Below are 15874 nucleotides of genomic sequence, written 5' to 3' on the forward strand. Positions count from 1 at the left end.
CCCTCAGAAGTGGATATGCTTTATTTGCCCTCCCCCCCTGGTGAGGGCACTATCACAACAACAGAGGAAAAGTAGAATAAGGAATCCTCTTGAAGAAGTTACTTAGGTGGACAGGACTGTAATATAATAATGATTGGTTCAGAGTGAAAAATATCAGTAACTGCATGTTTTCGATCACCTGTAAAATAAACCTGACAGTCTTAAATATTCCTCCTCACAAATTTTACACTATCCACAAAGAGTATATCATCGGCCCACTCTAAACCTGTAGAGCAACATGACAGCTTCATATTGTCCCGTTTTTAGTTTCATCCAATGTCAAAAGCACAAATATTGTGAACAAGACATCAGAAAGAAGACGGACAACATAAAAGCCTCGCTGTGTATGATGAGCCCCCTAAAAGCACTCTTACTGTGAAGAAGAAATGGCGCCTCAGAGCAGAACTGTCTCCACTATCAGCGGAAATTATAGACACCCTGACAGTAAAATGACTACCAGCTGGTGAAGAAAAAAAAAACATTTAATTTCATGACAGCTCATTTTAATTGCATCCCCTCCACCACCACCTCCAACCCCTCCATGAATTACTTAAGCCCACATTAGGCTGCAGCATTGCATTAAAGTTTGAACTTCCTCCACGTTTTCCCCATTATATGCAGGGAGCTGAATTTTCCCATTACACTGAGTTAGTCACAGCCACTTTCAGTTAGCGCGGCTGCCATACGCGGAAGACTTTTATCATCAGAATGTATTATGTAAGATTGTCTGCAGGGCGGTGTGCAAGAAAAAAACGAAACTTGCTATCAGCTCCTGCGTCTAAAATGGAAGAATCCAATGCAGGGGTGGTCACGGCCTAGAAGCATTCAAATAGGCCAAGAGTGCTGATGCGTCCTATTTACCGTGAAGTAATGGATTTGTTTGTGGCCCAGACCCCCCCCCCCCCCCCCCCCCCCCCCCCCACCTGTCTCGAAGGAATATTGGGGGCTTAGCTCCATTCACTTTCTGCTGCCCTGGCCATTTATTTTGATTAGGGAATGAAGTCCTCCACACAGCCGTACCCAGAATAATTGACACTGTGTCCTCTGAGGTCAAAAAAATATCCCTCAGTACTTATCCCCTGGTGAAGTGGCAGTGTATGAAAAGATTCAGCTGAGCAGCGCGCTGAAGGTGTATTATTTCTTTAGGTTGCAACAAAAAGCTGTCGGGGAACTCGTAAATTATATTTCCTGTTCTCTTTCCCCGGGATTGACAGGATAATTGATGTGTGCTGTGAACTTCCCATTGCCTTCAACTAGCCTATAATTGTTTATTTGTTTTGATCTTAGCAGTGTGTAAAAGGGCACACAGTTCTCAAATATTAATAATTGCTGGTTTCCTTAGTTTTTCTGGATAATAAACTGAACTTTTTTGATCTGACTAAATAGGACATCGCCTTCTGCTCCTGCATCTTGAGATTTGCTGGCATTTGACAAAGTAGATTTATTAATAATGGATTGGCACTTTTTCCGTGAAATTGTTATAATGAATGCTTTATATAACAATCAACCAAATCAATGTTTTCATTTATTATAACATAAATTAATTGATTATATATACATTTTAAACAGATACCCCAAATGATTATTAGCTAATTACATGTACATTCACTTACACAAAATCAGATGCATACAAATGTTTCATCCACATTTAGAGATTAGATCCTGTAAGTGTCCCGATGCATGTCCGCTCCCTGTGTGTGTGTGTGTGTGTGTGTGTGTGTGTGTGTGTGTGTGTGTGTGTGTGTGTGTGTGTGTGTGTGTGTGTGTGTGTGTGTGTGTGTGTGTGTGTGTGTGTGTGTGTGTGTGTGTGTGTGTGTGTGTGTGGTGTGTGTGTGTGTGTGTGTGTGTGTGTGTGTGTGTGTGTGTGTGTGTGTGTGTGGTGTGTGTGTGTGTGTGTGTGTGTGTGTGTGTGTGTGTGTGTGTGTGTGTGTGTGTGTGGTTGGGGGGGAGCAGATGGCTGGCCTACAGAGGTTCTGATCACAGGGATATTGGCAAGATGCTGAGCGGCAGAAATTAACCTTCAGAGGTTTTTACACTGCGGCAACTGTTGGCTCGTCATTTGTACACCCCCCCCCCCCCCCCCCTCCTCTCCCCGCCACCCTCTGATTTCACTTATTACCTTCATGTTTTGTCCCCCTTCTTGTTTTACTTGGAAATCCTCTCTCTTAACACATTTTTGCAGAGCTGGCTAGTAATAATGGGCACTTCAGAGACAAACAAAGATGTATAATCACACTTGGAGCAGCATTCTCCGAGCAGCCTTTTGTTCCTTTCCCTTTGTTACTAAAGGTCAAAGCCTCATTCTGCTCCTGAAGTGGCTCTAATGTGATGTGCAGACAGAGTCAATGTAGCGTTGGCAGCAGTGTCAGCTCTTATCTGGGTTCTTCATCGCTGAACTGGGAGCCCGCTCCATTGAGGATCCCCATATGGATCATCATCATCATGGGCTGCTGCAGGGCTCGCTGCCTGTCTCACTGCTGCAGGGCCCGCTGCCTGTCTCACTGCTGCAGGGCCCGCTGCCTGTCTCACTGCTGCAGGGCCCGCTGCCTGTCTCACTGCTGCAGGGCCCGCTGCCTGTCTCACTGCTGCAGGGCCCGCTGCCTGTCTCACTGCTGCAGGGCCTGCTGCCTGTCTCACTGCTGCAGGGCACGCTGCCTGTCTCACTGCTGCAGGGCCCGCTGCCTGTCTCACTGCTGCAGGGCACGCTGCCTGTCTCTCTGCTGCAGGGCACGCTGCCTGTCTCACTGCTGCAGGGCCCGCTGCCTGTCTCACTGCTGCAGGGCCCGCTGCCTGTCTCACTGCTGCAGGGCCCGCTGCCTGTCTCACTGCTGCAGGGCCCGCTGCCTGTCTCACTGCTGCAGGGCCCGCTGCCTGTCTCTCTGCTGCAGGGCCCGCTGCCTGTCTCACTGCTGCAGGGCCCGCTGCCTGTCTCACTGCTGCAGGGCCCGCTGCCTGTCTCTCTGCTGCAGGGCCCGTTGCCTGTCTCTCTGCTGCAGGGCCTTTAGTCCAGTGATGCCAGGAATACAGGAAGTTAAATGTGTGTTTTTCTCAGCTGCTTAGCTCTCAAGTTTAATATCAGCTCAGCAGGCAGCAGCGGTGACAGGCTGTGAGCTCTGCCCTTAAAACCTTTATAAAATCACTGCAGCACTTGACATTATAAACTGCTACAATACAGTATGTATGTTAAAGACTGGCTTGAGTTATAAAGGCTTTTTCTTTCTTTTTGTTAGTGTGAGGAAAATGTTTTAGAAGCAGGGGTCATGACAAGAAGCTGTGTTACTTTATAGTCTCTGTAGTTATTTCTGGGTGTAGCAGAAGCTATTTGAAACATGCTGTAGAAAGGCAATACATATAAAACCTGGTCTTTTCCTATTGTCTAACACATTTAGAACATGCTTCACAAAAGCATTGTCAATAATGTAACATTTAAAGCTTGTGATGGATAGTAAATCTTATGAAGAGATTATAAATGAAAAGGTTTTTCAACAATCCAGGAACACAGCAGAGGAGGGGAGAGAAACATTGAGTCATGATTCCCATCTTTTAAATACCTTAACAATATGTTTAGATTTTAAAAATCTTTAAAAAGTCAGAACTAAGCTGCGAGGATAGAGCACAGCGCGGGAACACAATACTTATCTCGTAGTTCTGCAAATAAGTAACGTGTTTCAAGACCAAAGTCACCTATTTTGTTCATATAAATCATATGTTGGCAGTTTCATTTTCAAAGATCTGCATCAGTACCTCGTTGCATTATTACAGCAGAGATGGTATTCCTCATTGCTGGAGGTGAAGGCTACTCACTCCAGTACACTCTCTGACATGTAGTGGTGGTGCAGGTAATAAAGTTACTGACGATGCTCCTTCATCAAAGTCACCTGCCACAATAATTGAATTGTTTGAACACATAGTTATGTCATCCTTTTCTTCTTCAAAGGCTGAGAGAATATAAATACATGTTTGTTTTTCTAAATCCCACTGACTTCTGGTGCCAAGGCCTTTATTTGGACATCACATATAGGGAGTTGGAAAGAAAGCACAGTGGGAGTGATGCAAGCTGTCATTTTTTAAGGGGGAAACCAGATAAATGAGGAATGACTGGTGCACGGTGTTGTGACTGACTGCTTGGTTTCATAATGCTGCACAAACTGCTGAGAGACTAACACAGAACATATGCTGACACATCGGAAGTGCAGTCTTCAGTGGAACATAAAAGCTGACGTCCGTAAGAGTCCCTTATTTTGTTGTTTTTCTTTTGTGGCGAGAAACAGACGTCTGCATTGGCTTGAATGCTCAAGAAATAAAGAAAAAATGGTTTTGGCCAATTTCCATCAAATTGACAGAAACAAGATGTAGCAAAACAAATCTACTTGATAGCATGATATCACATATATGGGTGTGGACCTTGACACAGTTTTGTAATGCTTTATAACACAGAAAGGTCAAACATCAGCACACATTAAGAGAGCTGATTCATTAACATGGGGCACTTTTTTTGTTGCATATTCTGTTTGTTATTTACAAAACCAAACATCTCCTACTGAAATCTAGTCTATATTTTGTGCTGAGGACAGTGTTTATTTAATTTCAACGCTGCTGTGATCTGCTTTTGTGTCTTTCTGCAGCTTGTTGTACATGATGACTTTCCGTGGTAGACTCAGAAAAATGTTTCTGCAGCTCAGTGCCAGACCTGACAGCCTCTGTCACTTGTTGTCATGTGGAATGATATTTTTGTAATTGGGTGCATGGATAGTTTTCTGAATCCTGAATAACTTCTCCAGGCGAGCAGTTATTGACTCAAGAAGTGTTCCCCAGCTGTCAGGCAGCTTAATACTCTTCTTTAAAAAATATGTTTTGTTGTTGACATTTTCTGGCTTCAGGTTATTGTCACTTTATTGTACTTCTGTAGTTTTGAGATGTTGACAAAATGTAGCTTGTGCTGCTGTTAGTTTTAGTAACATGAAGCCAGATGGTGAACACATATTTGTAGTGACACCTAAGGATTTATTTTCTTGATGCATGACAGAGTGAAAAAATAAGATTTTGCATATTTCATCAGAGATAATATAATATAAATATTTAGAAATGCTTAACCCTGGCTGCATATTTCATTAAAAGAGGCCCTATTCTGCTTTTTGCAGTTTGCCTTTCCTTAAGTGTGTTATATCGTTTTTTTGTGCATCGAAATGGTCTGCAAAGGCCACAGTTCCATCCAAATGGGAGTTTCTCTTTTCTTGTATATTTTAGCTTTAGTAGTCCTTGTTGTAGAACATTAATCTGTTGTTGCTGGCATTTTAAATAGTCAACTTGTATGTCTTTAAAGATACAGATATACAATATCTACTTAGTGTTCCAATGTCTTGTCATATTCTTGAAACAGTCAAATAAAAAGTGAAATGTGTAGGTATAGTGCAAAGGCATCAAATGTAATGCAATGTGGATTTCATTTTGAATTACAATACTACAGGGAAAAACACGGAAATATGTGGTGAGACTAAATGTCCCCCTTCATGAGAGGACTGTGGGTAATATGTTGGACGGGTCCCAGCGGGGGGTCGAACAGCTACATCAGTCAGTGAGGTGGAGGGAAACAAGTGAAACGGCGATGCATTACACTGACATTTTTTAATAGAATTAATTTATAACAAATGGAACTTGTGTCAGCAAAGAACTGATTTTCATACAGACTTCTTTCGCCACCAATGTAACCTAAGTAAGAAAATAAAAAGCACTCCTTTCATTCAGAAAAAAAAGAAACAGTTTACGCTTACAACTAATCAGAGGTAATTGTATGATCTTTTTAACAAGCCATTTTTTTTACAATTTCATTATTTAATTTTCAGTCTATGCATCCAGACGAGAGATAGATAGATAGAGAGAGCAGAGAACACAACGTTTATTTCTGTTAATGACACTCCAAGCTTGAATGGCAACGCCACAAGAACAGATGGTGGGGGACAGATTCTTTCTGAAGTCATCTGCTGGAGTAACATGGCATCAGAACGGATGCTCTTTTTCGCCACAAACCTTTTTTTTTTTGTCTTTTCAAGAGTTGATACCATTTTTGTGTTATTTACATACACACAAAGTGAACGTTTAAGGAGATTTCTTTTATAGATGGGTTCAAGTAATATATTATTGGGTTTAGAATCAATAGGGCAGTGCATAGTACAAAGATAGAGAAAGTGCAAATCTTCCTACCAGGCCACGGCGGCCGCAATGTCTCACCCTGCATATGGAAAAGCAATAACAAAAGAAAAACTGAGATGAGGAAATAAACATCCAAGACTTGAACATAATGTAACATTAGCCACCATGAAGTTAAATAATAGCACTTTTATATCTGAAAATGACGACAAAAGTAATCAATTGAAAGAATAAACACACAGCAGCTTGAGTTCAGGGAAAGAAAGCTCCTGGAATGCACATCTACAAAGCTGGAGGAGAAATGAAATATGCTGCTTAACAGAAATACAGAAACATAACCAAACTGAACCCCCGTCTCACACAGATATCGTGTTGCAGATTGTGTTTCTCTTAGGTGACACAAGTGGATTCAAAACCCTGCGGTGATGAGACAGTGCTTTAGGTTTTTTTTTCTAAACCAATCCATTGAAGTTGTAATATTTAGAAATTGGAAAATTGCTCTTACATGTGACCATGGTGACACTCTGTGAAGAGCTAATTGACATATGTCGGGCCTTTTTATTTCAGAGGACAGTATTCTGCTGTATCATCCCTGTCTCTGTCTGAAAATCTTAAATATTCTTGAATCAGTTTTCTGCAGAGCTCACTGATCTATAAACTGTTGTATTCAGATTCCCTCAGCCACAATAAGGCCACTGAAAATGAAAGAATATGAGCTTTCAAATGTTCTTATTTGCATATATAATCTCATCGTGTGACAAATGAATACTACAGGTAAATAAACGTTACAGTTACATTGATACTAGATGCCTTGATTACTCAAAGGATACATTAATAGGTTAAATGAAACATTATAAAAACAGGCATAAATATAAGGCACTCTAAATGCAAAATGAAAATAAATGTCATTACAATTGAATGTTTTAAAGAACCACAAGAAAGTGACGTCTTTGTACTTTGCCCTATTGTGTGGAGCTGTGATTGCTGCTGGATGAGAAAATGCACCAGTGATGCTTTACGGACATTCCCACTCCTCAGTTGCGGGGGAACAACAATGCCAAGAGTGAAGGACATATCCACATGAACCCTATCTAATAACACAGATATTTATTGCACGAGAAAAGATGCACTGAATCAGAATACAATTGTGTCCTGCTGATGTGCATTCCAGTGAAAAACCTCTTTTCATTTCCCCATCGCACAAATCTCTCAATCTGGAAACTTTCATAGACAATCCATATTTTATATACTTTTACTCATAAATTATGTACTTTATCAATATATTTAGAATGTTATATTTAGGCTTTAATATATATTTCACATATATTTGACAATATGTACCGTATATCTATATTCATATAATTTATCAAATTTATCAGGTTCTCTATTATCATCCGTCTTACATGGAAGAACTAAGATAATCGGTAGCAGCAGCTTCATACTTTGCTCATCCCTGTTGATTCCACAAAGCCCCAGTTTATCTTTAGGGAGGAATTAAGTTACCATGTTTGTGATCATGGACACAGAAATAAAACAAAAAACTCTTGATCAAACTTACATTTTGGTAGTGAGAATTCTGTTCTGTGCACCGAGTGCAACAAAATAAGGGAAAAATCGAAGGAAACAAAATGAGATTCTCTGCAAAATAGCACATATGTCAGAACAGTTCTACAGCTTTAAAAAAAATTAACATTTACGTATTATCACTTTTCTTTTCCAAGCGATACATTTGTGTAAAAAAAGTAAATTCACACAGTTCAAAAAAAGCACATCAGCTGTATAATAAAGTACTAAAAAACTAAATCAATAATTTTATTTATTTCATAGATCATTTGAGCTTTACCTTCTCCCAAACATTTAGATGATCGACATTGTGACAGGAAAAGGGTTATTTATTCATTATTACTTTAATTCTGTCCTGCTGTTGTGGAGCGAGCGTTGTCTTCTTTTACGATGGGTTGTGTACTTGATTGTGAAACAGGTTTTTTTTTTTCTTTACAATGTGCATCGAGTTCCCCTCCACCCCCCCCGCAATTCTGTGTTCCTCCAATGCCTCTCGTAATGGTTCATAATCACTGATGCATTTCTGACGATGTCATTATTGTTCATTTACTTTTTTGTTGTGTTGGTTTCATTCAGTTTTATGAGCCCCGAAAATGAATCCTTGAAGCAAAAGAGAAGGTAATTCCATACAATGCTTCAACAGTCAGGATTCCCTCGCTCTGTACCAAGGCGAGGTTTTATCGGGTTTGGGAAATACTTGGTCCTCCGGGTATCATCTTTTTCATTTTTTGACAAGTCATGTCACACATCCAACACTTAATGAGTTGTTAGCAAGGAGTTAAGGAGTACTTTCTCAAGCAGGAATTTATGGCTCAGAAGAGAGGCTCACTGGGTTTTCTTTCCAAAGGGCCCTCTGCTTTTTTCTTCCAGCACTGGGTCTCTTACGTTGCATAGTGATCAAAACTTCCCAGGTACTCCAAGCCAGCTCTGTAGCAGAACTGGTATTGATCCTGGAAACAAAGAAGAGAAGACTTAAGCTCACACTCTTTCGGGATCTTAGGATACTCAAACTTCTGGATACTCAATCTTCTGTAAAAGTGAATTGGGATTTTAAAATGGATATTGTTATAACCGAGATACCTGAGCCACAATACATTAATTCGCTACTTTTTGCATTGAGATAAAACATATTAAGGATAATGATTTTCAGTGGAAACCAGACAAGACTTCTCTAGACTTGTTCAGTTACAAAATGCATGATGTTCTTTAACAGAAGCTTGCTTAAGTGAATCTGTTTGGATCAAGAACATAGTTGAGTCTCCAGTCCTCAGCACAATTTGTTTGGCTGGTTTCTATGGAAACGGAAATACAACACCTCACCTCTGTCTGCACCATAGCTGGTCTCTGTGTCCGTAACATTTTCACCGTCTGAAAGATGTCTACTACGCCCTCGTATCTCATTCGTTCCAAGACGATGCTAAGGGTGATGAAAACTCCAGTTCTACCAACACCCGCGCTGTGAGAAAGGGCAAGAAGTCGTATCATACAACACTAAGTATTTCTGAATATTAAATTAGCAACTCCAAAGACATTTGCATTCAGTTGCAGTTTGATGGGTTTTACTGGGTGATCACTTACCTACAGTGGACCGAGATAGGCCCATCTTGGCCAAACTGCTCTTTTGTTTTATGTACTTGGCCAATGAAGTCAATGAAACCCTCTCCTGATTTTGGCACTCCTTGTTCTGGCCAGTCCGTGAACTGAAACTGCCTTACTGTCCGCGACTGTCCATCCTAGAAACAGATGTGGTGGAAAAATTAAAATAAGAGTCGACACAACGATAAAAAGTGAAACGATGACGCCAATCTGAGTTGTAAAGTAGACAATCCATAGAAGTTAATACTATACCATCTCCATAAAAATAATCTACACTTTTGTGGGTTTTACAATGCAAGACAGCTTTCTTGAAAAATCCTGCCAAGTTTAAACCTTCAGAGAAAATGTTATTAAAGATGCCTGTCATTTTACCTGAATGTATTAAACATGAACACTGAAGATGCTAATTCCTTTGATGTGATACCCTCGACAGGGTGCTTGGAGAATCGACTTTGAGGGTGTGCATCACTTAAGTGATATTGTATCCCCTTGATAAGAGAGCAATCCCATTGACGAGTCAGTGTAACATGCACTACAAAGGAGGGCGCGTGTGCCATTTATCGGTGTAAGCCTTTGATGGAATTAAAACTCTGCCAGCTCGCTGCTGCCGGCACCACATTTGTTTTTAAACTCCGACATGTGTCATAATTCCAACATTTATATATTTATGCTTATGTTGCACTTAAGGCCATAGTTTGGTATAAACAAATAGTTGATGCAATGCCAAACATTTCAGCTAATTACTGCTGCAATGTTAAATCCAGTGTTCTTTCTCTGGAAATAGTTATTTGATTAATAATTGCAAAAATGTGTACGTCAGTTGTATGCTAAATATTCCACTTATTTTTGTGACCCAATGTTGAAGTGCAGGTCAAAGTTAAGTGGTTTGAAAAACAATATACTAGACCAAACTGTGGGAATTCCATTATACAAATATTGGAACAAGACACACCCTGACCATTTTTGGTTTACTTGCTGAGTTTAGCTCAATTCCTGGTTTTCTATGGGATTATGATTATGTTTTATGATCACATAGACACTGAACGATTGAGCTTAATATTGCTGTTTGACATAATTCCAGACTACAAATCTTTGGGAAAGTACAAACAACACTGAAATTCCCCCAAACTGCTCTCTTTGGTGAGGCCCTCGTCATATTTCGAAAACATCAAACTGTGAACATTAACTGGAGTTACAGCTACATTCCAACATGTCACATGTTAACCTTTAAACTCTGTTGCTGAAACAGTGTGTACTTACCCTGGCATCAGTCACTTTGAACTCTCTCAGGATGTACTGGGGCATGTTATACTCGGCCATGGGGTCCACCACAAAGTACTGGTATCTGGCCGACCTCTCTGCTGGCCAGTACTGGTGGCATTTTTCCTTTAGAAATTGAAAAATAGAATACCACAATGAGCCACAACATCGTATTCATACACTGGCTTCATTGTGTTCATTCCCAGAATTGTTTCATTCAATTCATACTGAATCTTGTGTTTCTGTTCTCATGGCTGAATCTATCTTTGGTATTTTTGGCGGTGCACGAATGAAGAGATTGACGTGCCAAAAGAAAAAGGGTAAAACAGAAGTGTATGCATACCCGGCCCATTTCTCTAAGCTTGGTGAGCATAACTACAATAGTAGAGTTGTGTTCCCAGAGCGATCTCCAGAAGTCCTCCGTGGTCTCTGCCAGTGGTCCCTGTGTGGCTATATAGGCTTTCTGTTGCCTGTGGAAGTGCATCAATCAAATGATGGAAAGTGGTAAGAAAGAGACAAAGTTGTGATGAAAATGTATTATTGTATACATTTGCTGACTAGTTGATTGCATAGATGTATTTGCTTAAGTCCATAAAATGTATATTCTTGCAATCTCATGTAATGGATGTCAGAGTATGTTAGAACTTACCTGTACCCATCAATGAAACTGGCATTGATGTAGTCAGAGCCCTCCACTCCTCTGATGGGCTGAAGACACACTCGTGTGGACTCGTATGGCATTATGTTAACAAGGCGGTTCTTGAACTTGTTGCAGGGGAGATTGGCACTGATGAATCGTGATGTATGGGCTTTAGTGTTAGCTAAACGCTGCAGCAAGACAGACAAAAAAAGAGATATTTTTGAGCACTGACATTCTGGTTTTTCTCAATTTCCCTAAAGACTGAATGTTTGACATTTAAAGTGGGATTATAAAAATCTGAGTGTTATGACATTAATTTTGATTGTTTCCTACTCACTTGAGAGCCAAAATACTGCACATAGTGGGTGATGAAATCTACACTATAATGGCTCATTTTCTAAGGTTACATTCCATTTCAAGTGCTAACACTGCCTGCCTTTGCTGAGAAGAAATACCATGTTATGATTAAAAAGGAAATGGATACCCAAGTGAGTCTGGAGAGGACAAAAGCAGTGTAAAATAACCTGTTTATAGTATTTTAAAGGGATCAGCATCCATCACATAGCAAGAAATAATGTGTGTGACAAGCAATGCCATGCAACAACACACACTGCTAAAGACTTGATTTGGATGGTTGAGCCTGTCATTGTAAAGCCAGAGAGTATTGCGTAAGTCCCTGGGGAAGTGTTCTGTGGTGGGGGAAACCTGAGTTTGGCGTTTTCATATAAACCAAACACCCAACGAAGGGGAGCTAGGGGAAGAGGGGAACGTTGGTTACACAAGCAAGTGAATTTACTGGAATAAAGAGGAAACCACAGGCCCCTTGCTGTCTAGCGAAATGGGACTAGAAACAGTTTGGGAGTACTGAGAATGGCCACTCGCTGTCAAAGGGGCCCACATGGGCGCCAATGTGATTCCTGCAAACTCTTGCTCCACGCCAATATGAATCCTGCAAACTCTTGCTCCACATGGCAAGTTGTTGGTCAGTTGTGATGTAGAAATCTAAACCTCAAAAGCTGCTCATTTGTATTAATTCCAGACTCAGACAAGTTCCCCCATTTCTGTAAAGATATTTTTACCTTGAACTCTAGTTCCATGCCGGTGACATTCTCTCCGCCCTCTATCTGCGTCAGTTTCTGGATGTAGGCGTATAGGTTTCTGGCGGGCACTTCGGTGGTGCCGCAGTTGACGGCCTCTTGGAGTGCGTCGTGTATGAAGACGTACTGGTCCTCCGTCTGCACCATGTAGTTACGCTGGGCACGCATGACCGTTACATGCCCGTAGATGTCCACTGTCTTCTCGTGCTTGATTCGTTCCATCATGGCATCAATCACGATGAAGCACCCTGTGCGTCCAACCCCAGCACTGTTTTCAAATAAAAGATAAAGAAGAAACAATTACTTTGGGTTGTATTCTCTGTTGTAGCTGTACAAGAAAAACGTAGGTTAATTGTTAAACACGAAAATGTTATGGAAATATTGTCCATATCTGACATGTTTGAGCTTCTCTATTGTCCAACAGTGGAAGTGTCAAACATGTAGAAGGGATTTAAGAACCCCCTTTCTTCCCTGATAAGGCCAAAAGGTAAACTCTCTGCGGCAAGTTTGCCACCGTAGGATGGCACATTTGGCTTGGAGTGTAATTAAATCTGAAGTGGCACTGTGCGGAGAAGAGGACTTGGCAGTCAAAACCTCCATCGGCCTTTGCTGGCTTTGCAATCTAGTCTCTCCCCTCCGGACCCCACCTGTGCACTCCAATCCATCAGGACTAATCACTTATGCAACGGCAACATTTAACCTTTATCTCATGGCTTCGGAAGAGCCACTACAACACATGCACACGGAAATGTGGGTACACAGACCCTATTTTGAAAGTATGATTTTGTTGAGGGCTTCGTTAATGTGCCGCGCAACTTCTGAGAAGTGCAGCTGACATCAATTAATGCCATTAGATTGGCCCCATACGGCCAAATAACGTAAGAGCTTTAGCAGAGGCACTGAAAGGCATGTCTCTTCATTAGGATTCACATCGGAACATGTTTACATCAGTGTGTAAAAGCACTCTGGCAAAGAGGGAACATATGTTACTGTTTCTCTCTTCCCTCTTGTTGCACACCAGTTTGAAACATACAGATGTAGCCTTGGTCTGCAGAATGCTGACCATTTTAAAATGCTCACCCCTACATGATGCATGTTTTAATATCGCTGGCTTCAGCAAATAGATTGTCTTCTGATGACAGCTCATGTACCGTGAGACGACAGGGTGGTGTTAAATCTTGTTCGTTAACTCGCCTTCCACCCCCCCTGCAGAGCACAGCATTGACAAGACAGTACCTTGCACTTGGCACTCCAAAGTAAATAGGTTATTCAATCCATTAAGCCAACATGCCTATGAGGCGTGAGCCATGCTCCCCTGCCTCCTCCTTCTGATGGAGCATTTGTTTTCCATTTGCTCTGAGGAACGGGGGAAAAGGTTGTGATGGAAAACTCGAGAGGGAGTAAAGTTAGACCCTGGGGGCCAAGTCTGCTTAATGTGCCATGCTGCTCTGGTACTGTGCTGCGAATGGAATAAAGACACGTACGGGAGTCATTGGCTTTAACAAATGATCTGATGATCACTTTCAAAATGGCTGACATTGGCTGAATGAGACTGAACTTTTATTCTTATTGTTACAAAACTCTTCACAGCTCTAGGGTGGTTACAAAATGTGCTTGACAGCCAGAGAATGCATCAGGCTGCAAACAAATGTAAAAGTATCTCAGGGATATTTGAGGAATGAATCACTTCCAGGTCTGAGAACACCTCAGCCCTGTGTCGGAGGATGCAAAAACTAGAAGAGATTTTTCCCTTTACCCCAGCTGCTTCCAATCTGAAAACATTTTATAGTGCAGAGCTGAATGTGGGAGAGTGATGACCTGCGAGAGGTTAAGTGACAGAGTGACAGCGATGAGCCAGAGAGAGCGAGGCAGAGGAGGATGAGGAACGGGGGAGGGAGGTGTGGAGAGATGCTGACAGTTATCTTGAAGTTGTATAGTTTGTTTTCTAAGCAGCAGGAATATATATTAAAACCAGTTTTTTCCATGGGTTTAAGCACAGGAAATGCTTGGAACATAAGCAATATTCCTTTTATCGACAAGTGGCGGTTTGTGTGTGGGGTGAGAACTCATCGCTGCATTTGGCAGTTGAAGTGGAGCTGGCGGTCTGACTGCACTAATGACCTGACACCGCCTTTCAGCCAGTCAGGACCAGCTGCTTTGGACGTCCATTCACATTAAGTGTCAGACTAATATGCTTTCCAGGAGTTTAGGGAACAGGGGATGGAAAAAAGAGAGTGAAGTTTAAAATGCAGCTGCAATGAGTCCCGAGAAGATAAAGCAAGAGCAGCAGTGAAAGTAATTACATATGTATTGTTAGCAAATCTTGTGCCGTCAGCTAACCTGTCACCATGTCCCTGCTCTGCCTATTGAACGCACACACATTCACTCAAACTCACCAGGGTCAAGTCATTGCTGTTAAATGGTGTCGATAATCATTTTAGACCTTAAATACTTCTCAAAATGTGGCAATTTGTCGTTCATTTCCAGCTGGGAGATATGGAATTTAGCGAGTCAAACAGGCTTTTCTGATTCTTGTCTATTGTGACATTCCAACAATGGTACTGTTCCATCTATGTCATTGTTCATAAAAAACAATGACATAGAGTTCAAAGGAAAGGGGAAGTGGAAAATATGGCGTAGCTGTACGATTAATGTTCACTTCACAACTGTGGGCTATTGTATCAAAAGTTTCCTCTCCGAGTCACTGGGAGAGGCCAGTGCTCTCCATGACATTTCATTTGACCTCTAATGTCACATCACAACGACCTCATAAACCCTTTAGCTACAACAGCAAAACAGTCCTGACCTGCGGGTTAGTGAAGCAGCAGGAAACACGCTTTAATGTTCCTTCATAACACACACTGTGAGTTCACCTTGTGAGAAGTACAGCGGAAACACATTTTGCTCCTGTGGTGGAGACGTACACTAAATTAATATTTACTGCACAATGTTAAACAAGTGAAACACAACATAATCTGATTTCTATTTATATGAACATCTCTTTCTGAGTCTGTGGGAGATTGTCTGGCTTTTAGATTGTGTCACTGAAGCAAATTACTAAATACATGAATATTATTGTCAATATTTTGACAACTGTTTGACAAACAGTCAATAACACATGTTCAATTGTAGAAATATCTGTAAAGATGGTTGTTGGTTATATCTGAGGATCTTTGTGTCCATGTTAGTCAGGAGATAACGACAATTACGATACATGAACATGTTCCTAATTAGTGATTTTCAGAAAATGGAAACAGTGTGCAGTTTATTTTAATGAGTTCTTCTAACTTTAACTTCATCCGCCACCAGTCAACAAACAAATCCAGAGCCCTTTATGGTGTTTGCATGAGGCCCCTCAGCACGTTGTTTTTTGTGCACCGACTAATTAATCAACTGCTTAAGAGACTGTACAGCGCTGTTAATTATAGGCAACAAACGTCTTTTTTCTTGAAGCTTTTATTTGGACATTTCTGCATGTGCATAAACAGCTACAGCTTCAACATTTATCTAAAGTATATCTCTGCTTATCCAC

At 41.1% G+C, this 15874-nt stretch overlaps 1 protein-coding gene across 32 annotated transcripts in view; it reads right to left on the bottom strand.

The window, feature by feature from the left end:
* Positions 1-5649: 5649 nt before the first annotated feature.
* The window catches only part of LOC117487805 (receptor-type tyrosine-protein phosphatase delta-like), a 319630-nt gene continuing 309405 nt past the window's right edge, over positions 5650-15874 (bottom strand). For all 32 annotated transcript variants that reach the window (XM_034136510.1, XM_034136512.1, XM_034136497.1 and 29 more), the window contains 7 exons: positions 12325-12610; positions 11255-11433; positions 10949-11075; positions 10606-10731; positions 9328-9482; positions 9070-9205; positions 5650-8699 (listed from right to left, as the gene is read on the bottom strand). In XM_034136510.1, coding sequence (XP_033992401.1) covers positions 8631-8699; positions 9070-9205; positions 9328-9482; positions 10606-10731; positions 10949-11075; positions 11255-11433; positions 12325-12610 — 1078 coding nt within the window. In that variant the 3' untranslated portion in view covers positions 5650-8630. The remainder of the gene's footprint in view (positions 8700-9069; positions 9206-9327; positions 9483-10605; positions 10732-10948; positions 11076-11254; positions 11434-12324; positions 12611-15874) is intronic.

This window comes from Trematomus bernacchii, unplaced genomic scaffold (assembly GCF_902827165.1).
Source record: "Trematomus bernacchii unplaced genomic scaffold, fTreBer1.1, whole genome shotgun sequence".
NCBI lineage: Eukaryota > Metazoa > Chordata > Actinopteri > Perciformes > Nototheniidae > Trematomus > Trematomus bernacchii.